Source organism: Aythya ferina (assembly GCF_964211825.1).
Source record: "Aythya ferina genome assembly, chromosome: 15".
Taxonomy (NCBI): Eukaryota; Metazoa; Chordata; class Aves; order Anseriformes; family Anatidae; genus Aythya; species Aythya ferina.
Window position 1 is genome coordinate 16,662,988 of NC_140314.1, and position 24,832 is coordinate 16,687,819.

At 41.6% G+C, this 24,832-nt stretch overlaps 1 protein-coding gene across 3 annotated transcripts in view; it reads right to left on the minus strand.

Annotated features, from left to right (window-relative positions):
• Positions 1-21,396, minus strand: part of GRIN2A (glutamate ionotropic receptor NMDA type subunit 2A) — a 197,004-nt gene extending 175,608 nt beyond the window's left edge. For all 3 annotated transcript variants that reach the window (XM_084536885.1, XM_084536884.1, XM_084536883.1), the window contains exons 1-3: positions 20,879-21,396; positions 19,687-19,970; positions 18,781-19,211 (exon numbers count right to left, since the gene is read on the minus strand). In XM_084536885.1, the coding sequence (XP_084393011.1) occupies positions 18,781-19,211; positions 19,687-19,705 (450 nt within the window). In that variant the 5' untranslated portion in view covers positions 19,706-19,970; positions 20,879-21,396. The remainder of the gene's footprint in view (positions 1-18,780; positions 19,212-19,686; positions 19,971-20,878) is intronic.
• Between the last annotated feature and the right edge of the window lie 3,436 nt (positions 21,397-24,832).

Consider the following 24,832-nt stretch of genomic DNA (forward strand, 5'->3'; position numbering starts at 1 on the left):
ACAAAACCACTAAGAAGCTACTTTGAATTGTCATTTTTCTCTCTTTCACTTGTAAGTATCTACAAGTACCTTAAAACACCCTCTGAAATGCTTTTACACCTGCACAGGCCTCTTCTTTCCACATGGCCACATATTCTCTTTAATAAGCATTTTATCACAAAATAATTGCCTTCTGCAGGTCCCTGAAAATGAAACAGCTGCAAGAGGCAAATAGATTATGATAATTCTGGTATTAATGAAGTCTGGAAGAAGCTTGAATTGCTTCAGGGAGGAAGTAAGCTTGGTCACTTTGAAATAGAATTTTATCCAATTTGCTGTTCGGTCATTTCTAGAGCAAAAATTTATTTATAAACAGTTCTTCCCATGTGTTGCAGACCATATGTAACATTCATTAGCACATCACTTTAACCTTGCTTTCCAACCACACTAAATTGTCAGTACGAATTTAGGCTATTTCATTAAAGTATTTAGGAAGAACTCCTGCAAGGACATCTTTTCAGTTCTTTAAGCACCACTGCACAGAATGACATACAAATAATGCAGCATAACTACTGTCTTTATAGTCTCCCCTTGCTAATGTTCTGCTGTATATGTGTATCGTGTCCTGCATTTGGAGCAGAGCCTCTCGAGTACAGAGAATACATTCTCACCCTGCGCAAATCTGCACGGTTTATGGATTCTGCAACATGTTACCTTCTCTAGCCTTATTTAAGGTCTATTCAGCAACAAAATCAAACTCTCGGTGATAGTAATGCTCATTTGCAGTCGCTCAACAAGACCAGAGGTGAAGCATGCTGCCTCTGTGGAGCCCTTCACAGCCAACAAGTGGGCAAGCTATGTGAGCAGACACCTGGAACAGCAGTTCCTCGGGACAGCTGCAAGCAAAACACACCAGCCTAGGGGAAAGAGCCAGGAAAGACTTTCAAAGTTTAAAACTGTACTGGTAACACCTCTCTCACTGAGTCTTTGAAACTCTCTCACACTTTAAGTCGGCCCCAGATAGAAGCAGGGACACCTGCAGCCCTGCTGCTCTGGTGCCACAGCACCAGTGCTGGCCTCTAGGTCCAGCAAGAAGAGCTACACATGCACCAGGTAAAAGGAGTACACCTTGGAGCAACCTGTCCTTCATTTCATGTTTCATGCTCAGGTTTCCACCTGGAGGGAATTCGTTTGCTCCAGGTACAACCTCAGGAGTGAAGTTAACAATTACAAAGAGTGGCCAGACAAGGGACTGGTACGAGGACCCTGAAATGCGATGAAAAAATACATAAATGTCCAAAACCAGAATTATTATCTGTACACATATCTAGGCTTAAATATATATATATATATGTATATCCTTTCCCACATCTGAAGAAAGACATTTCTTCTATCTCATCACAGACACTGTTCCATCAGCTTTTCTACCTCACCACAAAAAGAAAATAAAATAAAAAATTCAATGTCCTTATATAGCAGTTTCTACTTCCTTGACATGGTTACTTACAACAGTCATACTATCATTACCTCTCTATATATTCACTACATGCATATGAACTCATGGCACATTAAGTTTGGCCTTTGTGTCATGGCACTCACTAAAAACTTTTTCTTTGGAGCACAAGCAAAAAATAATGGGATTTTCTTCTGTAAATCAAACTTTTGAATGAGTCAGCACTTTCAACAAGTCATTTCTCAGTTTCAAATGAAGGTTGCTTGGCCTAGTACTCCTGATCATTTACAGAGACAGAAATACTGGCTCAAAATTGAACCTGAAAATATTTATTTGAGCATTAAGAGATTTTAGATGTTCCTCTTTGGTACTTGGAGATTGTGGATTGGACCTTTGGAAGAAATGATCACAGTAACTGGTACTAGGTAGAAGCAGTTAGATAGGAGTAGGAACTTGTTGAGCCTGATGATCTGCAAGAACATGAAAAAACATGCATGGCAGTTTTTGATAGCTTTTACATGCTTATGGAGCATAGAAACCAAACACAACAAGACTAAAAACAACTCATGGAAGATATTTGTGCAAGCAGGGTGCTGCTGGTTTGGTTCTCCAAAGCAAAACAAAACCACAGGAAGAAAACACAAGGACCTGCTTTTTATATAACTACATGCCCATTGGCAGTAAATCATCAGATCTTTTTCATGCTTTCCCACTTCTGTCATCAATCCACAGAACAGCAATGAATTCCCAACACAGCCACTAAAAAACATAGCATTCTGGGTGTCCAGCTGCAACTGCATCCCAAACTGCCCACAGAGTTATGCAGCGTAAACCCCAGGGCAACCCTAGCTGTGCGTTTCTGACTGATGCACAGCCAACATCAGCTGCAGATTGTGATGAGATTAAACCACAGAGCTCACAAGGTTTTCACATCTGCGAGTACTGTGGCCTTCTAACCGTGCAGTTCCATGGCTGTTAACAGGTTCTCCTTTTCCCTAATAAAAGAGGACGACATGCAGCAAACAGCTCTTTTTTTTTTTTTTTTTTTTCCAGTCGAGTGTGTCTTCATCACATTGCTCTTGAGAATTCTGCTGCCAGCCCAAGGCACGAGGGAAGAATGAAATACAAAAAGGCAAAAATGGCCAAAGAATAGCCACAAATTCTCCTTTAAAAAAAAAAAAATCCCCAGGAAATAAAATCTATATCCTTTTTCATGAGCTAAAACTTCAGAAATTCTTGCAACACAGTCTTCTGTATTCCTACCAAATCCCAAGGCCCATCTCTCTTCTCCAAAGTTGATCAGCACAGTCATTAATTTTAGGACCAGTTGCACATTAAGACTCTACTTGACACACTTCATCTTCACTAAATGTGGCATTTATATATGCCTGGCTAGATTTGGAGAGAATCCTATTATAGCATTGTATAGTTATATCCAGCATTTTATAAAAGTGAATAAAAACATTGGGTTGGAAAGAGCTTTACACCACAAGTCCTCTTCCCTCTTCATTCATTTATCAGTTTCAATCATAACACTAGCTGGCTTGTTACCATACCCTGAGCTTCTCAATTTCCCTTCTAAATACTATTTAATACAATTTCCTATCTAAGTTACTCCCGCCTTAGTTCCAGTCCCCCTGTCTTATTTTATGTTGTTTAAACAGCTTTTCTTCATCCTGCCTCTAGCTATCACAGTCCTTTCTCAGGCTCCCTTTTACCAGATATAACAAAACCAACTCACCTGCAGGTGAGACCTTCCATACCTCAGTCACTTACATAATCCATTTCTGAATGACTGTACCAGCCAGGGCTTTTCAGAGTGAGGGAGACTAATTGCAGACAAGATTCCAGAAGCTTCACTTATTTCCTGCACAGGAAAGTAAAATAATCTCTAAAGGCAACATTACCAAAAATAAATCAATAAATAAATGCAGGAACACCCTGCCAGCTGCTGGCCCTCATCAGCACTAAAGTGTTCATTGATACAACCACTGCTTCAGCAAGATGTTACAACTGGTCCAATTAAACCTAATCCTGTTCTTGTTTTACCTCGCTATATTTTTCTAAAGTACGTATTTTTACTATGTCTTCAAGCTGATAAATATACTGCAAACTTTAAAATCTGGAATATAATAAACTGTACATTGCCTTCCCATAAGCAGGCAAAGCATGCTTTTTTTATTGAATTACAATGACATCCAGCAAATTCAACATGCTGTCCTTCAGTTGTGCTCTCACTCTCGGAAAACTTCCATAATTCCCAGTCACAGTCAACAGACCTAACTGTAATGCCTAAAAACTGAAATAAACATCCACAATGAGCAGCACATAGATTTTAATCCTATCCACGCGGTCATGGAGAGAGCTGCTAAAATCTGGGTTAATCCTTCCAATCCTTAGTCAGAAATGAAAGTCTGTGCGATTGAAATAGTATGCCAGAATTAGATTTGCTTGTGGTAAGGATTTGATTAAGTCAAAAATTAAGATCTTGTCCACAGTTTGAAATAGCTTCAGTTAAAATCGAAGTAGTGCATTTCTACTGACATTATTATCCAGAAAAGTCATTATAGTGAGACCAAACTCATAGCCCCTCTCTCCACAGGAAATTAATTTGGGCAAAATCTCCCACATGCTGACTTTCAGCTAGGAGTTCTGTCAAGAAAAGAAAAGAAAAGAAAAGAAAAAAGAAGAGAAGAGAAGAGAAGAGAAGAGAAGAGAAGAGAAGAGAAGAGAAGAGAAGAGAAGAGAAGAGAAGAGAAGAGAAGAGAAGAGAAGAGAAGAGAAGAGAAGAGAAGAGAAGAGAAGAGAAGAGAAGAGAAGAGAAAAGGAAAAATCAAGCATCTCTCCAAAATGATGAGAACAACTGCTGGACTGGAGTGCCAAGAGTAAGGCACAGTATTTAGTGAGAAAGACCACAGAAATAAAGACGTACTTACACTGAAACTTTATGAAGCAGATTCTCACAGCCACGCTGATGACAATTTGAACAGCTTTACATTTGTTACTGTACTCAGAAACATGACATATATATTAGATATAAAATATATTTATCTGTAGTGGTTGGGGCATTGTTTTTATTTTTTGCATGTTATAGATCTCAGCGTAGAAAATGGTAAAAGTGAAGGAGGAAAGATACCACTCTCCCAGGAGCAATTCCACTTCAAGTTTCTTCAATTAAAGCCTACACGGATCAGGCTGGATTAAGTCTAAAATATAACATGTTCTGAATTTTCTGCTGCAAATGTTTTATTGGCAACTTATGCCAAGCCTGAAGTTTGTGGTTGCTTTGTTGACAAGGTGTCTGTCACCTCCAGACCCAGAAATTCCCCTTGTGCCGTTAGATGCCACATCTGTGCACCTGCGTAACATCATGCTGCGCACAGGTACCACAGCAGGTAAAAGCAAAGCGGCAGTAAATTTTTCAGTTATAAACCTTTAAGTTTTCTAGTAACAGAATAATAGAGGCAAATACTCAGATTTCACCTCCACGCAAAGATAGCCAGAGGTTTCAAACTATTGCAAAAGCATATTTCTGTAATCGTTGCTGCTCCAAAGCTGGAAGCTTTTACTCAGGCAGGGCTCTTTGAAGTTACTTTGGGAACTGGCTCTCTGCAGATGGAAAAACAAATGATTAAACCAGCTCTACAGGGAGTCAGACTTATTGTACATACTTCATCTCAAAAGAAGCTAAGGGAGGGAGAACATTTTTTTTATATATACAACTCTAGAAAGCTTGTTAAGAAGGAAAACATACCACCATCTGAGCTGAATCAGAAAAGCTGTTTAATAACACAGAATTTTTAACTGGGTCAAACATGCAAATGAAACCTTAAAGTGACCCAAGGAAGATAAAAATTTTCATATTCAAAATGAAGCTTAAGTAGAACATCATGTTTAACTTAAGCAAAACCAGATAGGATGCCAAAAAACATTTAAGCAGCAGTAAAGTCAGTCATCTGGAAGAGAGCACCCAAAGTGGCATTAGCAGCTCCTAACACCAAATCATTCTTTTAACCAGAGACTGATCTTTAAAGCAGAATATGCCTCAAATTAAATGTGTTGCTTAGAGTTTCAGCCCCATATAGTAAGAGGCTATGTCTGCATCTTTATGTCTTTTATATAAGGAATGTACTGAGCACCTTCTAAGAGAGGCAAAAAAACCTCCATCTTCTTTTTACCTTGTAGCATTCAGATCTTCAGGAGAAGCATTTAAGTAGGCATTAAAGGATATTTTAAGTATTTGCTTGCTTTGCACTTGCTCCTTTACTTGATAATCAGGTCAACCACGCTGCAGCAGGGAGACCACGAGCAGGACTTTGCTCTCCTTGTGGGCCTCACGCGTGACCTGTATGCTGTAAGCGTGGATGTTCCCCCTTTCTGATAGAATTATCACCCGGACATTTGGAAATACCACTGCTGACCTGAAGAACTGGTTTCATGATGAGTTGTTAAAAATTAAGATTTCACATGACTATATCTTATTGGACATGGTGAAAGAAAAAAAAAAAAATAAAAAACAGTAAAGGTTGGAGAATGAGCAAAGTTGTGGGTTTTGTTTGTTTGTTGTTGTTGTTTTCCGCTGCTTTCAGGAAGTGTCCAACTGAGGTGTCCATTGCAGATTAACAAAGCAATAAGACTTACATTGGAATACAAATTACAGAGCTGGACCGCTACATTTTATTATTGGATGAAATTACTCACTGCTCACTAGTTTGACATTTCAGCCCCTTACTGTGAACAGGCTGAAACACAGAACAGCTCTTCTCAAGCCAGCAGTTACTGCATAGAAGGAAACAGGGAACAGGCCACGCTTACACAGAAAGCAAACAACTCATGAAAGCACACAAGTAAGGCTTTCAAAGACCATTAAAGGCACACATGCTGCAGTTGACAGCTGACTACTGTATACGCTATCCACAAGTTCATTTAGATTTTAATTCAGAGACCATAAGATGCATTTTCATGACAAACTAGAAACCTGAAAATATTGTATATAGTGAGAAGCTATTGAACAACTGTTCAGGATATTTTAAACATGAAGATTATTTACTATTTATACCTGCCCCAAGTCATTTGCACCATTCCTAGTGCCTTATCACTTACTCACTGACCACTGGAAAAATTCCAGTAATTTTTATGCTACAAAATGGTAATAGAAAAGCAACAGGAAACTGAAAGAGATTGTAGCCAGAAGCCTGTGTCTTGATGTGGAAAAGGTTGGGAAAAGAAAAACATGACAACTTGACAACTTACTTTTTTTTTGTTTGTTTGTTTGTTTTGTTTTTTGAGAAAGACAGAATGAGCATATCTGGAAAATGCAAAGAAGATCATTTGTTTACTTTAGCCAATGTGAGGAAAAGAAATCATACAAACATGTATTTTTCTTTCTGCAAGTGAGCTTAACCTGGTATGAGCCAAAATTTTCTTAATCTGACACTTTCCAATGCTCTGTTCTCAGATGTTGCTTGTTTGCAACCTCATACAGACAGTTGTTTAGACAACATCAGCATTTATGTAGTGAATGATCCATAACGCTGTTCTGTGCACATAGCTGCAATTTAAGTTATAAATGCCAGTAACCGTAAGTCTCAATATTTAAAGCAAGCAACAGCAAAGCACAAAGCACCTTCACAAATACCATTATAGAGGAAACTGCATAATCAGCAAGCCACCTAACACCGTGGAAAGCAATTTATTTTCACATATTTTAACTGACAGCCTGCCCTGCTCCCACATATTCTGACGCCCCTCACGGGAGATCTGAAATTCTGATTAACTGCATTGAAAATCATTATAGAAGGGAATCGTCAATATATTTTCAAATACCAGTTCCTAAAATCTGAGGTAGCAGTGTGGGAATAGAAATGTTGTTTTTGCAGAGTTACATTGTTTAGAAGGAGGGAATGTGGTACTGAGATATGCTTACAGTGATAAGAAAGTTTAGCAGGCGACCTTGTAAAATGCAGACAATCAGACTCCTTAGGACAATTAGGTGAAAATCATGGTGTCAAGTCAAGTCAGATAAGTGAAGAAACATTACCACTTCAAGCAGTAAAAATGTCAAAAGAAATTTGAAATTTAACAGGCCGGCAACTGAAGGCCATGCATTGTTTGTGAAGCATCAGATAGATTGTGAATCTGGATTACCCACTCAGTGGGGAAACAGGGGAGGGTCCTGCCATCAAAAGGTATATAAACTGTGTTTTGGAACTAGTAGATGCGCTCTCTCCTGCTTGTGGGGCGCCCGCCATTGCAATCGCGAATAAATTACTACTTCACTGAGATCCTCGCCTGAGCCTAAGTTATTGGCTACGGAGTGTTTCTCACAGCAGGAGCCACCCTAAAACACCTGAACACAACAAACACACATGGAAAAAGGTACATCTGTTGCCACAAAGCAGAGAATTATTCCAAAAATAATTCAATTTTATATAGAAATGGATGCTTGTCTAGAAGCACACCGGTGCTGGACACACTAGCCAGCCAACTGCATGGCACTAAAAAAAAAGAAGGGTGGGGCGGGGAAGGAGATTGTGTGGTTTGAAAGCTTCTAGACAGACCTTGTCCCAGGTTATACAACAGAACGAAGATTTAAAAAAAAAGTCGGGAAATAGAAAATGTCTTTAGAAGACAGGCATGCAGACTCCATGATACATCAACTTTGAGATACTACAGCCCAAACTCCCTACTATGAGCTGGGAAATGCCGTTTTAGAAAAGTTCCCCTGTATGTGTATGCAAAGCTGCTTAACGATAGCAGAAAGCACTCAGCAGAGCAGCAGAATTATCCAAAATCCCAAGGCCAGGAATCCTGAAGAAATACCGATGTGGAAACTGGAGTTTTGAATCCTTTTGGTTTTCTCATATTCTTTCTGCACAAATAGACCCCTTTCATCGGTAATTTCTGGCGCTGTTTAACCTCAGCTCTCCACCTCTATTACCCTGACTCACCCGATCTAGTTTCTCGTCCTTCCTCTATTTGCTATTCTTAAATAAAAACAGGCTTGGCTTAAAGTCGTAACAGTTCTGTCTGTCTTCTTGGGATTCCAGAAAATTCTCATTTCCTCCAATGCATCTTATTTTAACACAACTAACATTTTTTCTCTATATTGACTGAAAGAGTGCCGGTCCTCCTAACATGAAGGGACACACAATTTAGGTGGAGAGAGACGTGTATTCTTTCTGAGCCACCCTTGTCTCTATCAGAAGCGAACTAATGCATTGAAGAAATAAATAAAACTAACTTTAAACACTAGGGTGATGGCCAAACATAAAGTAGGAAAAGCAAATAGAATGGATGAAGAGGAAGGCAAAAAAAAAAAAATACAATAATGGAAGTGTTTGGAGGAAACCAGTGTCTGGAGAAAGAGATTTGCATATGAAATAGACTGGATATTAAAAACTCAATCTCAGAGCAAGCAAAGGAAACGAGTGTTTCTTTTACAGCTTTGGTATCAGTTCAATTTGTTGTCACATAGTTAGGTGACAGAGCTTTACATTTTGCATCAGAAGCACTGGATACATCCACAGCTTTTGCCAGAAACCAGACTGCACAACACCAAGTTTCAGCCTTTTGGCAGGTGATAGCTGAAATGCAGATCAAGAGAGGAGAGGTGAAGGGACAGCAAATGGATCAAAATAAAGAGGGCAGGGTTAGCTTCTTTACTACAAAAGTAGTGTGACTATATAAAACAAAACAGATGATCCTAACAAAATTTGAGTAGAATACAGGCAGTTTCCATAGTTTTTGCATCTGTTTTCATATGACTAATTTACAAACCTAATCTTGTCCCAATTAGGTACTTCACATAACTCTGATGCTTCTGCCAACACGATTTACCCAGAACTCTTAATTAGCCTCACACACACAGAAAAAAATAACATACAATTTGTCTGGTAATTATATGTTTCTGTAACTCCTAAAAGCAACTCATTACAGGAATGTTGTGCGTGTGGAACAGATTACCTTAATTCTATTTTCTGTTCATCCAATTATAACTGTCGTTCCTAATTGTATTGTAAATTGTGTTGAGCTGGAAGGTGGCTATAAAATCCTTGCTCTTTCCTCTTTCATAATGTCTTTACATACACAATGCATTTCCACTAGACACAAAATCAATGTAGTGAAAACAAAGCAATCTTATTGCAAGTCTAGTCACATGGAGAGACAAACTGGTAAACACAAATGCTTCAAACTTCATATCAACAAAATTACAAACACCACCAAGAAACGAAAACTAAAACAAAAGATGAGCAACTTCCCACCCAGCAATGCCTTGAATGAAACATCTATGGAAGTGACCTGCTCCGAGATGCACAAAAGACAGGTTCCAGGTAGCTGTGTACAGCCAGCAGGGGCTGAGCAATGAGCCCAGCAGCGGCGTTTGGCCTTCTCTTGCTTTCCTCTTTGCTGCAGCTGTGGGCTGCTTGTGACAACAGAACAGCCCAGCCTACTGGCAACATGAAATTACTTTCTCAGAATTACGATGGAGGCAGAAGACTCCAAACTGACTGATGGGTCATCTGGCAATGAAGGAGATCCCCAGCAGAGCTCACTCAAAGCACAATGTTAAGGTATACATAATTATATAGTTGAAAGGTGTACGTCTCCTTGCTGACTCTCCTAATTAGGTCTGAAAAACCTACTTCGTTCAGGTTACTTAAAGATGGACGTGCATCGTCCTACTAGGAGAATACATTACCTTCAGCCAATCCAATACACCATACCACTACAACTTGTAGACTCAATCCTGAGGAGTAGGTAAATCAATGTAGTTCCACAAAAAACATTAAAGCATGAAGATGGTCTTTATTCTCTCACCCTTTGCAATGGGATCCCACCTTATGCAATAGGATCTGGAAGAAAGCAGGGAGAATGTACATATATACAAAAACAAACAAACAAACAAAAAACAGCTTTCTCAAAGCAGCACATGCCTAAATATGAAGCAAAGGATGACTTTCAAGAAAAGTCATTTCAGATCTGTAGAGAAAATATTACTATGTTTTAATAAATTCCCATCTACATCCCTCCAATATGCTTCTTGGTGCATTACAGTCAGAAGTGACAGAAATCAGACCCAAAAAAGGGGACAACCACAGCCTAGTACTTTCGCTTTGAATTTTCCCCATCCAAACACAGGTTAATCTTACTAAACACTCTCCATCTGGTAAACATACAAGCAAATGCAAGTGTTTCACTGCTGCCCATGCACCGGAGGTTTAGGACCAGTTCAGGACCTCAGATGCCTTGTTGGATTTCCTAAGTCAGTTTTATTTCAGTCTCTGTGGGTGCTGAACAGATCGGGAGAGTAGGAACGGCTCAGGAAAAGAGAAAAAAACTATTTTCAGGAAAGAAAATAGTTTTTCTGTTGGTTGTTCAGATTTTATATTGCTTTTATTCTACACACTTTCATTTCATTGCTCTCTGCAACTTTCCGCCTCCTAACCAATCTTATTTCCAGTTATGCTTTCACACAAAACTTGCGAGTCTCAACCTTTCCCTGACCTAATATATCAAGTCTTACAATAGAGGAAGATGCAGACAGATTCCTCCTAGCATGGCTTCATTGAGTGTAAATACTTTAAAAATAAATTGCTAGCTGCTGTGCATTCATACAGAAGCATACAGCCTTTTCCTTAAGTCTCTGGGGAGACACTCAGCTTTACCATGAGACCCCCAGGGAGGTCTCTGCCTTGAGAAGTGGGGGGGTCTCGGTCAGAGGTGGGACGTGCAGCACAGATGGAGCTCTGCGATAACAGAATTAAACCACGTCCATTTCTTTTCAATTGTGCAGGTAGTTTACACACCTCAGTTGCAAACACAGGGTTGGTTTTTCTCCTAAGAACAGTAAGTGAAAATCAAATATAAATAGCCAATGATGCCACTACAGTTCTACTTATTCCAGTAAAGTGCAGAAGAAAATATCTCAAGGATTTAAACGAACAATGTGGTGACAGATGGCATGGAGACAATCCAGGCTGGGCTCCCTCAGTAAAATCCACACAACTTCACAGCTCCAGGAACAAGGGGAGGCAGAAGGGGGGCGGGGGCTGGAGAAAAAAACACATGCAAAGCTGGCCTAGATGACCACAGATTTCTAACAAACTGTTGTGGACAGCAAAGATTCTTTGCTCAACTGCAAAAAGCTGTTCGTATCAGCACAGATGTCAGTAGGTCTATCAAGGATATCTTCAAGAAAGTCCAATATAATTAATACAAAAATCTTAAAGAAATTATTCACATTAAACTGTTAGTTTAAATACGTGACAAATCTAAAATGCTATTAAACTGTTCATTCAAGTAATCTAATCAAGCTCTCAAAAACAATTAATAGAAAAGACACAAAATGGCTTTAACATGATACCAATACCCTTCCCTTCACTGCATAGTTTTATTAGGATGAATATTTTCAGGCATGTTCTCTGGATATATTCTGATTACCAGAAGTGTCTTATGTGCTTTAGAATCGCTCCATTATTATTTTGTAGCTTAAAAGAAACCATCTTCAGTTTTATGTTTGAGAATGCCCTTGAAAAAAATAAATAAATAAAATAAAATAAGATGCCACCAAGAATGCCTGCAAGCAGAAAATTATGCTGAAGGTCTGGTGTCCTACTTTTACAGCTTGGGAGTCTGCCGTGTTGTAATTTCCTATATGCAGGCAATAGTTTGGATAGCATGGATGATCTACAACATTGACTTACTAACATTTTTAAGACGTTACTGCGCAAAACATACTGAGGCACTTATGGATTTCTATTTCCAAGAACAGACAGTTGGAGGAGAAAGAAAATAGTACCTTTGAGATGAAAATATATTACTCTTACTGCAAATGACTACAACTACATCTCAATGAAACCAACATGTCACTCTCCTCAATAAGAGCTGTTTATAGGATCCCATCCTGCATCCTGGCTCAGCTGCAGTAGCGTAAACTCCAACAAGCCCAAAATAGGAAATTTGCCCATGCCTGAGCTGCTTCAAAAGCCAGGTAAACTTTAGGATGTGGTATTATGCAAAAGATGTCTACTTTTCTACAATTTGATTATTAGTGACAGAAATTCCTAATCTCTTCAAACCTATCTTCCTTCTACTTGGACTAATTACACCAAATTTGTCTCCATCTCCAAGAGGAACAGTTCAAGTTTACTCCCACAGTATTTCAGGAAATCAGCCTCACTTTATTTCATCAAATTAAGAAGGGGACTTTTGTGAGGACCAGAACAAGGAAAATACAATTGTCTCAGAAACAGGTAGGGAAATCCCATAAAACTTAGTAAAGAGCAGGAGAGAAAGAGAGCAAGAAAGAAAGGCACATACCATGAATACATGTATAACACTCCTCCAAGCTCTGAGACAGAGCTCAATGCAGAGAACACCACGGCTCTCGCTACTGAACTTCACTTTCTTGTAGCAATGACAGCCCACGAATAGCAATGTACAGCAGCAGGCTGCATGGTAACCACCCTGTGCTCCCAGAGCGATTCCAGATACAGAAAAGCACAAGAAATTGTATCCACTCTGTATGCCTCAGGAAGACAGATTTCAAGCATGTTTTAACCATTTTATTACAATGGTCCTGGTGCCTGTGCATAAAAGGTGCACTCACAGATTACGAGCCCAGTTCTAAAAATCTTTACTGATGTGCAAGACAACTCTTTTTAAAATACATACTGATTTTTTATGGTTATGGTCAAGTAAACACAGATTCACAAGAGATCGGTGCTTCATTTTTGTTGCAGTTCAAAATACAAATGAGAATTTCTAAAAGTTATGTTTCTCATGGCAGCATTAGTACAGGACAAAAGAAGGAAAATCCAAGTCCCCTGCACCTTTACAGGAGGCAGAAGCTGGAACTATTACTTGCATGCAGTGGAGCAGCGCAAGGTACCTAGACATGAAACGCCAATTGATATAGGTATTTTTGCACTAAAACGTTTAACTACAGTTTAATCTTCCAATCTTCAGCAATACTAACCAAATCCAAAATTATTAACATGCTCAGGAGCACAGTGCCATATTCATGCTAATACAATTATCAGTAAGGGAAGAATGAGATGTTACAAAACATAAATTTATATTTTTTCTGTAAAAATATGGGACTACTTTTACAATGAGTTAGAAAAACATCTATGTAACTCACATGGAAGGCATACAAATCAGTAAGCACATGCCATGAATTACGATATCTAAAGTGATTCTACAATAAAAAAGAAACCCTACATCCCCCTGCTTCCTTGCCACAATTTTTAAAGCATAAGAATCGAAGCACTCATATGCACAGTACTAACGTGACATGTAGCTTTTGAACTTTCTTTTTGTTAAAATAATGGCCACTGCCTTATGAGGATATGTGAAAAAAAAAATAAACTTTGTAAGGCGTGTAGAAACAACTTAAGAGCAGTGAACAAAGTTATAGGTGAAACAGGGAACAAACTGCCAGCACCAGAGCCAGGAGTCTGGGTGTGCTCTACTCCCAGCAGCAAGGCTGTGGTTAGATCCTGGTTTGCACAAGTGCCATGTAGTCTTTGGATCTCAGGAACGAGGGAAAGGAAAGCAGCCCCAGGTTGTTTCTACAGCAAGCTAGAAACAACAGGTAACGCAGAAGTCTGAAACTACTTCATCAGAACACCTGAAAAATATCCTCTGAAAGAACAAGCAAGGCTTTAAAAGTTCATTTTCCCTCAGTATTTATTCACAGCAGGTGCCTAGATAAATACCCTGCAGCAGTCCAGGAGGCAAGAGCCTGCAGAGGGGTGGAACAGGAACCAGCAGTGGGATGGAACAGGAGCCAGCAGTGCGCCCTTTTGGTGACAAAACGAGCCCAGCCAGCTGCTCAGGAACGGGGATTATCCCCTCTGCGGGACTCAAGAGGCCACTGCTGGAGTACTGTGCCCAGTTCTGGGATCCCCCCGTACAAGACACCAACACCTCTGAGTGAGTCCAAAGAACTGGAGCACATGAGGTTGTAAGGAAAGGCAGAAGGCACTGGTTTGTATCCGGGGATGGGACAGGTACAGACAGGTGTAATCACAGCCTAAACTAAACAGAGTTCAGCTTGGAGATTCACCACAAAAAAAAAAAAAAAGGAGGTTGTGGTCATGGTGCAGAGTTGTATCCTAATGAGATATAACAAAAATATTTGCATGGTGAGAGAGCTGAAATGCTGGAACAGATTGCCTAGAAAGGCTGCTGTGTTGATACTCACTACTTGACTGGAGGGGGCCCTAACCAGTCCGACCCCAGGCACTGAGCTAGGGTTGGCTTGGACACTTCCAGAGATCCTTCTAACCTCAGCTATTCTGTGGTTCTGGCCTCACTGCTATGGAAGGAGATGAGGAGGGATACAAAAAGGAAAGCTGAAGGTGGTGGTAGACACAGAATGGATTTTGTACTAGGCAATTAATGAAAGTGTTAATTGCCAATGTTAATTTATCAGCACAGAGAATAACAAAGAAAGATAATTTATTCATGCATAGCACTTTTGGAAAAAGACTTGTTTTGTTTAACGTTCCTAGAGCTCTCTCAAGAAGCTTCACTTTGCAATAGCTCTAATGGAGAATTACCCTCACCTTTCATGCTGCCCAGCTATGCATTATGACTAACAGTACTTTCACAGCACTAAAATGCCTCAAGTTTCTATGTCTTTCAGAAAGGTTTCTAATGAGAAATTAGACTCAATTTTGCAGCATGCAAAAGATGCTCAGTACTCCTGGATGTGTTTATGATACATAAGGGCCTCTTCCCACTTCTGAATGAAACCAATTTTTCATTATTGTCGCAGAACTAACCATGATGTTCTGTTTTAGAAAGGTATCATGATTACAATCATTATAATGATGGCATGTGGTGAAACAAACGTAACTAAGTTTAAAACCAAATGCTGAAGTCAGGAAACAGTTCCTAAGCAGTGTTTGGTTTGAGATCTCTCAAATTTCAACAGACACAAGATGAATAAACAGCCAGTCTGTTTGCAGCATCCTCCAAGGGCTGCTGATGCACAGCAGGTTGGCACAGGCGCCCCAGACACAATTCTCATCTTGTTTCAGCCGACTGTCTCACATCTGAGCATGCCTGGAGCCCATAGCAGAACAGGGGCCCAAAGCCAAGGAGCACCTCGCTGGCAGAGGAGTCAGTGCCAGCAGCAGGTGATGCAGCCGGTGGGAGGCAGAGCACATGGCACAGCCCAAAGGGCACCCCCAGCCAGTTCATGTAGGTACCCTGCATCCTTACCTGTCCCACTGCTTTATTGGTAGCGTTTTGACAGCAGATGTCAGGTCAAGGCAGGGTCAGAAGCCTTCACATTCCTGTCCTAATACTCATAGTCTATATGAAACAATGTATTTCCAACATATTTGACTGGTACAGCCAAACAGGAACCAAACCAAAGCCAAGTACTGGCCACTGAGAGGCAGGTTAAGCTACGCACCCTGCACAGATGAGGTTGGCACCGGGACTCAGTACTTCAGAAGCTGTACATCCTGCAATAATCACTGCATGCTCCATGTGTGTGCACAGCTCATGTTTATAAACCTAGAATAACCTGTTGTTTTTTAGGGATGGCTCTTTGTATGGCATTCACATTGCCGCAGTGTTTGTTAATACAGAAAGCGGTGAGCTTTTCTACCCAGAGTCATTCCAGTGAAGCACACAGCATTATAGACAATGACTTCTTGTTCACATCCCTCCAGCCCAGCTCACGTTTAGGACAGTTAGGCATCATATAACTACCTGGCTCAGAGTTCAGTGAATCATTATGCTGCCTTTGTGTCAGCCACACTTGTAGACTACAAACAAGCAGACACAACACATGGACACTTATTTAGTTGTAAAAGACATCTAAAACACAGTATCAGCATGATTCCACAGAGAAGGAAAACAACTACTAGAGCCACACAATAAGGATGTAAATTAAATGGTCTTGTTAGAGTGCCACAGGTAGGAACTTCATCCACAAGCAGGAGTAGGACCAAGCACCTGTTTTTGCATATCCAGCGATCTCAATGTGAGAGACAAAAGAGAAGAGTTTGTAAATTGTTATCAACTTTATAATTTAAGCCAGCATCCATGTGTTTCAGCTGAAATCCTGACGCTAACTTGGCAGACAGATTTTACACTGGGAGTTTCATCTCCTCTGCCTTTATGACAGCACTGTGAATTCCACCTTTGACTCACAAGAATTCATTCCCAAATGAACAGTTAATTGAGTGACACATGCAAGTCTTATTACTGTAGTGTGCCAAGCCCAGTTACAAGATATAATGTGCATTGGAAAACCACATTTAAAAATTAAGGCAATTTTAGTTAAATGAAGAAACAATATCTTCAGCCAATTCAAGCCGCTAAAGTCATCTCTGTTAGATGTCTTAACACACAAGAGAATGATTTTGATTTCCTAAATGGAAATCTTAGAAGCTGAGTTTCAGCACAAAGATGTTTTATTATCATACTGTGATAACCTAAAATCAAAGTCAGTGTCATACTAACGACAATATTAGCATACATTGGGAACCCTGTTAACTTCCTGGGATAGGAAAAAATATGGTTTATTTTATGTTCTAGAGGCTTCTACATAAAAGTAAAAAAATCTTCATCAGTAACATCCTGCATTCAGCTACTGAGCATGAAGCTGATGCTGTACAAATTACTGCCTGAGTTTTATCACTCAACACTCACTAGTATCTTCAGTTTCAAGAGTTTTTATGCTGGAATAGGAAGTTGAGTGAAATGTATATCACATAAAATTCCTAAATATACCTAAAGCTAACTTTGGAAAGATGAGAAAATCTGTGTAGCAATTTAAAAGCTAAATGAAATAACAGTCTCTGTTACTTGGTCACTGAATTTACACTTAAGATAGTAGCATTGAATGGAAAGCTCTCTCCATACCAATCAAGCTGTCAAGCCCATTGTTATAGAATCTTTGCTATAATTCAGAATCTATTATTGTCGCCATTGCATAACAAATTCTAAAAGAAGGTAATTTAAAACACTAAGAGACACTGGATCCCTTTAATCCCAATGAAAACGTTTCCCAGAGATAAGAGTTTTCAAAAGTTTGGTACTGATTCCTCTACTGTAACTAATCATTGCATCTTCCCTGCTTCTTTTCCCCCAGGTTATGAAAAAACCTATCCGGATCACTTCATTTTTAGAAAGATTCAGAGAGGTCTTTAAGTGCTATTCAAAAACCATCTATAAGGTATAACGGTATTTAGTGAATAAGGAACCCTAAAGGGTACAAGTATTAGGAAATAAGTTACAATCAACATTGCGTGCAATGTGTGCAATATAAGCATATATAAGTGCAATATATGTGCAATGCAGGAAAATCAATAAACCATTTCTCACTCCCAAGCTTCCTCTTTTATACAGTACGTACTCCTCAGCATCGGCAGGAGCTCCTCGCAGACTTTCAGGCCAAGCAGCTGTCCACACCAGAATGCTTAGTCCTGCGAGCTGCTAAGCACCTACTGTTTCAGAAACAGCAGTGATCACTTTACAAAATCGAATCTGCAGTGCCAGATTCATCTTCTTCTTTTTTTTTTTTTAATTGTTACAGCGCAAAGGCAGATGAGCTGCATATGTGAGTCACTTCTGTCTGTCGTCCCACAGACTCACAGAGGGTTACATAAAGAAATGTTTCCCAACAAAACAGTTTGTCATTACCTCCAGACTTCTGACAATGCCATTGTGGATTTTCATGAGCTACAGTAGGAAATTAGAAGTATCCTGATAGTGAAAGTCTAATTCAATAAATACAATGAATATAAGTGGTATTAAATTAAATTAAATTAAGAGCACTTAAATTAAAGTGGTCTTGCAAACTTGAACCAGACCTTATATTCATATAGACCATAGTGGATCACAAAACTCCATCCTAATATAAATGTCCTATAACTTCTATTGCCCTTAAATACATTCAGGTCTATAGCTTGGTAGCTGTTATAAGCATGGCAGAACAGTATCTAATTATAATTTTGTAATAATCATTATAATTTATCCCCTAAATCATTGTATTGGCCTATTTTGTTGTTTACAGCCATACGTCATATTTGCTAATAAAATTTTTAAGGTGATAAGCATTCAGTTTAGTGAAGAGTAAAGTTTAATCAGACTGCCTTTACAGCAGAAGGAAAATTGAGTTTCAAGCATGAACCCCAAAATATTTCAGAGTATTTGATGAGTAGTCAATGAGTACACTGTTCTGTACATTTTTTTTTTTCTTTCTTAAAGTACATATAATTACAGGCATCGTGTTTGAACTGCTTGTGGTGACTATTCGCAATAAAAATCAACGCGGTGAAGTACTTTAGACTAGCAAAAGGTTTTAATAATTTTCCTACCTTATCTGCCATTATCATGGAGGCCCCACCATGAATTCCAAGAATTGGAATAGAAGTCTGCGATGAAATAAAATCCAAAATCTGAGCTACCGCCTCCTGATCAGTATCATCTCCAAAAACCACTCCATGGATCTTGGTGCCGGACATCAAGTCACAAACATGTGTTATGATGCTTTTAGGGTCAGTCTGGTTCACCAGAAGGGTCACTACATTGACATCAACAGTCAGGTCTGCAGACATTTCCCTGGTCCACAGACCTCTGATATCTCTCTCTGTGATATACTTTGTTCTTCCCAGAATCACTGCAATGTTCAGGATGGGATAACTCTTCTCTGCTCCATGAACAAGATCCAGAGGCGCCAGAAGAGCTTGGAGTACCAGGAGAGCACAGCCAATTTTCCTCATCTTTGCCAGCTTTGTCCCCTGTAAAACTGATCACATTGTATAAGAAAAATAGAGAGGAAAACTGTGTATCTTCAACAGAGGTTTTAAATAGAAAGATTCTGGACACAATGCAAACTTTAGCAGCTTTTTATAACTTGTTCTTCATCTTAGTTTCAATTCAAGCCTCTTACATTCCCTCAGAAAGTTGACTTGCCAATGATAGGTAGTGTTACAACTGGTCTCCCACATGCAAGGCAGAAAATGAAGCACAAGTTCAGAAGACAGACCCATTAAAATTCTTCCTGGATGGCTAACAAAATTAGAATGGCAGAAATCATTAAAAAAAGACATTGCCATCCTTCTTCTTAACCTTGCTCTCCTAAAATAGGTAAAAAATGGAAGTCTATTTTCCTTTGTTGCAAACGTCTATTTAAAACTTAGTCCCAGTCTAATAGGAAGAAGTGCTTTAGCTTATAATGATAGAAGTAAGCCAGGGTCTGCTGGAAACCCCAGTCCACATACTTCGTACATCTCGAGGCATCCCAGAAACATGCTGTTTTATTTCTGGAGCTCTGTCCTAGGCAGCTGCTGCTCACGCACAGTCTAACTGCGTTTCTGGAAGAGGTTCAGAAGCACGATATTCTGTCTTAATTCTTCTCCCTCCTCTGACACAGCATTCACTTGAGCATCTCAGAACTGCTGATATCAGATGCGAAGTTGCCACTGGTGCTGAAGGGGAGGGTGTTCCACGAACGAGCATTGCTGCATCGGTTTACTTCATCTCTTCACTGAATCCCTGTAGGGCTCTGAATACGGAGAGAGAGTATGACGGAGAGAGTCATACAGAAGTGCTCTGAACTAGCTGAAGGAGGGAGCGGCGGTCTAACTGCAGATATCCCTCTGCTGCTGCGCCCCGAGGGGTTTCCACCCCCGTAACTGCGAGCGGCAGGAGGGGACTCCCCGAGCCGCGTACAACCCGGCTCGCCGCAGAGCATCGCGCAGCCGCCACAAGGAGACTCTCGGGGCTGGCACCCCCAGATCCCCCCTCCCCATGTCTCCCCGAGCCCCCCCCAGCGCCCAGCCCCACGGACGGCACCGGGCGCGCCCCTGGCCTGTGCCCGCGCCCGCGCCCCTGCGCCCCGCCGGGCGCCCCTGGGCGGAGGCGCAGCGAGAAGATGGCGCCGCCTGGCGGCCGCGCGCCTCAACACACGGAGCGGCAGCGGGGCGGGGGGCTCGGGAGCGGCCCCCAGTAGGGGGTCGAGGGCTGGGGGAGAAGACCCCGTGCCAGGCTGGGGGCTGGCGGGGCGCGGGGACCCGGACGCACTCCGGGAGCGACCAGAGGCAAAAGTTGCCCTGGGAACCCCCAGACTCCCTCCGGGAAGCCCCCAGGCCCCCTGAGAAACCCCCAGGCCCTCCCGGGAGCTTCCCCGTCAGGATCCGTCCAAGCACGGTCCGGGAAAGAGTGGGATCGGGTGCGGGCAGGATTCCTTCGCGATCCGGTGCCGCTCCCGCTCCATCAGCACCGACCCTGGGGGAGCCACGCGAGGAGGTCGCTCCAGCAAAAGCTCGACTCGCTTCGGATTTTCGCCGGTGGCCGCGGGGCCACTGCTGGTAGCGGCCCCGGCTGAGGCAAGGCGAGGGACGCCTGGGGGCTGCCCCTCACGGCCGGCCGGGAGCCCGCAGCAAGCCCCGCACCAGCGCCCGGTACACTCACCGCCGCCTCCGTTCCGCTCTCCTGCTCGTGCCGCTCATCCCAGCAGGTTCCTCCTCAAGCAGCCCGGTGGAAAACAGGGTCCCTGGTGCCCGGGCGGCCGCCCGCAACTCGTGCCCGCCGCAGGAACCGCGAGGCCGGCAGCTCCGCGCCGCCCGCATCGTCAAGTTTTAGCAGAGCCAGCGCAACTGAGATTCGCTCTTTACTTTTGGCCGCAAGCATTTAGGCATCTTCATGGCTTTCCTTTTTTCTTTTTCCTTTTTTTTTTTTTTTCAGTTCTTCTGCCTTTTTTAGCTCTATTTATTTATTTATTTATTTATTTTTCTGGCTGTTCAAAGGGCAGTTGCAATATTGCTGCGGCAGTTCCCCAGGACGGCACCTCTGAGCCCCGGCTCGTCTCAGTCTCTTGCGAGCGCCGGGGACGGGCAGCGGCGCCTCCTGAAGGCGCCACGGGAGCCACCCGGCGGCCGATCCGATCCGCTCCGCTCCGCCGCCCCCAGCCCCGCCGCCCCCCTCGTCAGAGCAAGCTGAATCGCGGCCACTTTGAAGGCTCCCCCCCGCCGCCGCCACCTCCCCGTTCTGCTTCTGCCGGCACCAGCGAATGAGTCAGAGCCAGGCGGTCGGGGGAGGAGGTGTTGGATCTGGGGAGCAGCGACAGCACTGGGTTTGGGGCAGAAGAGTGGCGAACTTGAGCGCTCGTCCCAACTTAACAGCCCCAGAGAAAGGTTGGTGGCCCCGGGAAGCCCCCGAGTATTCTCCTTTCCCGTGACGCAGGGGCTGCCAACCAGAAATCCCTGCCATGGGCTGAGGGGAATGAGCGTGCAGCTGCAGTTTCCACACTGAAACCAACCCTAAAAGCTCCAAACTGCAGCCAAATACCACAAAAACACTCCAGAGAAGCTGGCTGCATTTGAGCATTCCTGCTGCTCCATGATAATTGGACACCCCACTTCCCAAGGCACCGTGGCCCCGTTTCTCCAGCTCCCCCTCTCCTGGCACTGCCCAGGTGTCAGACCCACACAGATGTTTCACGGCCCTTGCCTGCACCGCACACCCTGCCTTCCTCCTCCCTCCCTCCGCTGCTTTCCCCTTCCCACCACCCTCCTCCAGCTGCCACAACGTACTTGGTTTTGTACGAATGAGTATGCCACACCACAGAGGTGATGTGTTTGTGCTCAGTCCTTTACAGCCACATGCACTCCTAAGCTAAACACTTGGGAGTAGGGCCACGCAGACCCACTCAGCAAGGCACATATGCAGAGGAAAAATTTGGGGACAATCAGGAAAAAGCCAAGTGGCCTTGCACGCTGAAGTTTGCTTCTCACTGCATTAAGGCACACACCACAGAGCTTAGTCCCTAAGACACTTAATGCACCAGTCTTACTGCTCTTGACAGTCTTGTCATAAAAGTCCCCATGTCTATGCCTTTTTTTTTAAAAAAAAAGATCTTGTCTCCTAGCTTTAGAGATGGCTTCCTTAGACATTGCATTAGTCCTTGAAGCAAAGCAATTAAGCAGCTGCAACTGTACCAGTTTTTAAAGTTTGATGTTTAAATGCATCCTTGCATTTCACCCTTAATGCACACTTCTCTCCTGTAAATATTACAGCAATGTTTGTCACACTTACTGGAGATGAGGCTGCATCCCCAGCCCGGTGTAAAGGTTATTTCAGTGTTATCATTCACCTGCAGATTTATTAAAGCAGCAGCAAAAACAGGGATTCAAGACCATAAGTATCCTGAATGCGAGTTAAATTCACAATGGGGAAACATAGCTCTAACGTTAGCATACCTTTAAAACACCAAAAAATGTCATGGTGTCTTTGGAAAACAATAAGCACATGTGTTGTGTACAATACATGCGGTGAATTTGGTGGTTTGAAAGACCAATAAAAGAAATAATCAAGATGGTGGGGTGGGTATTTCAGTTGCTTGTCTTTTTTTTATTATTATTATTATTATTATTTATTTTATTTTAAACTCTAATAGGGCTATATGACTTTCATGAATCAAAGTTTAGATATATTTTGGCATCATTTCAAATATTTTCCTTAATTATTTTTACAAAACCTTCAGAACCCAATAACTGAAGTACTGAATTTAAAGCAGCCCAAATTAATTTATGAATTAGAATTAAAGTAAAACATGATTAAAAGTTTGTTCAAACACAGAGACCAATCTTGGCAGTATATAGGCAGTCTTTCCAAAAGCCTCACTGAATTCAAGTAGATTACTGCCTACAGAGTTGAGTAAATGCTGCAAAATTAGACTGCTATTACAATATACATCCGTAGTCCATTTCTAGGCATTTTTGCACAGTTTAATTTAAGATTAAAGAGAGGAGCTGCAAACATGGTAAGACATCAACTTCACTCAGTAGAAACAAGAAAGCACAATTTGCATTTAAGTGTCTGTAATTCACCCTTGTAATTTACGTGTAAAAAAGAGAACAGACACTTTAAAAGCAATATAACAAACACTAACATCCCTGCACTTGGGAGATTAAGTTGCAAATTTAGTATTTTCATGGGGATTTATTCTGAAAGGCAGATGGATTGAAATATATGTTATTGCCTTCTCCCCACCAACAGCTGTATGCCCATCTAAAAGAAGCCACAACCTAACTTCTAGAAGTTAGGACTCCTGCCCTTCTGAGAAGGATTTCCAGCTGGGGTTTCTCTGCCTTCTGCCCACTTCACAAACCCTTAAAAGTCAAGCTTTCCCCCACAGCAATATCAAATTACAAAAGGTTTCCCATTTTCACAAATTGCCTCTTTCAGAGTACTCTTGTCAATAGAAGGGAGCAGCTGAATTGTCAAGTACAAGAAATAACTCCAAAGGGGGCAGAAGAGGCAGTGGGGAGTCATGGTCTGGCACAAGGGCCGTTTTTGTCTCTTGCTGACTTCACCATTGTGTCTGTTACTTTTTCTCTATTTGCTTTACTTGACCATCTGTAAAATGCTTACCTCAGAGACAAACTAAAAGCCAAATTTTACCCCCAGATTCAGGCAAACATAATTTTCCTCTCACTTCTGGATAGAGGAGCATTACACAGAGTAATTATGGTCACCCTTTTAAAAAGGGAATTGTTCTCTTGTAATGACACTCAAATCAGGCAAGAAAAATACTTCAGCACATTGAGAATGGAATGGTGAAAATTGGATGTCAACAGAGTCAAATTTGTTTGCAGCACCAATTTAAGCTGTGATTCAAGATTTCTCAAAAACAAACTGCAGATCCACCCAGTAATTCTTGCTTCTTGGAAGCACCATTCTGAAAAACTCCATTAGTTTGGTGAAACAAAAAGGTAGGAAGAAATTACCTGTATCTGGCTAGGTTCAGAGAAAGACTATTACTTTGAATTTATTCTGCCTTTAAAATCATCTCTAGTTCCAGCAGTAACTCTTCTTGTATTTAGGGGATATTGCTGCAACCAGTAAGAAAAGTATTTACCTGTGTCTTATGTGCTACTAATATCTGAAGTCTCCCTACCCTGACAAAACTTCTACAGCAAGAACTGAAAGCGACATTGATGGAAAACCATTTTTCAGTGCCACATAGGATCAAGTCTGTAATGAAATCACTCGACTCAGCAAAAACATAATGCAGAGCAAACAAGCATGCAGTAGCAACCTTAATTTGGGGTGGGCTGCAAAGTTATAGGCATATCAAATGAACTGTAAAAGTAAAAATAGGGAAAAACTCAATTGTTTGCAGCCCACAATAAAATATTTGGTCACAGATGGCCCTCTTATTGGAAACTGGCTTAGCTCCTCGTTTGGCAGTGTCCTTTCTTGTACAATTTACCAAATCATGCATGAAATGATGGCCTTAAGCTACTCCCAGTTCTGCAGAGGACATGAGCTGGCTGCCACAGCAAAAGGAGGTGACATCGCTGAGTGGAGCCAGAGGCTGCTACAGCACCTGGGGGCTGAGCAACCCACCCCAGCAGGGAGCAG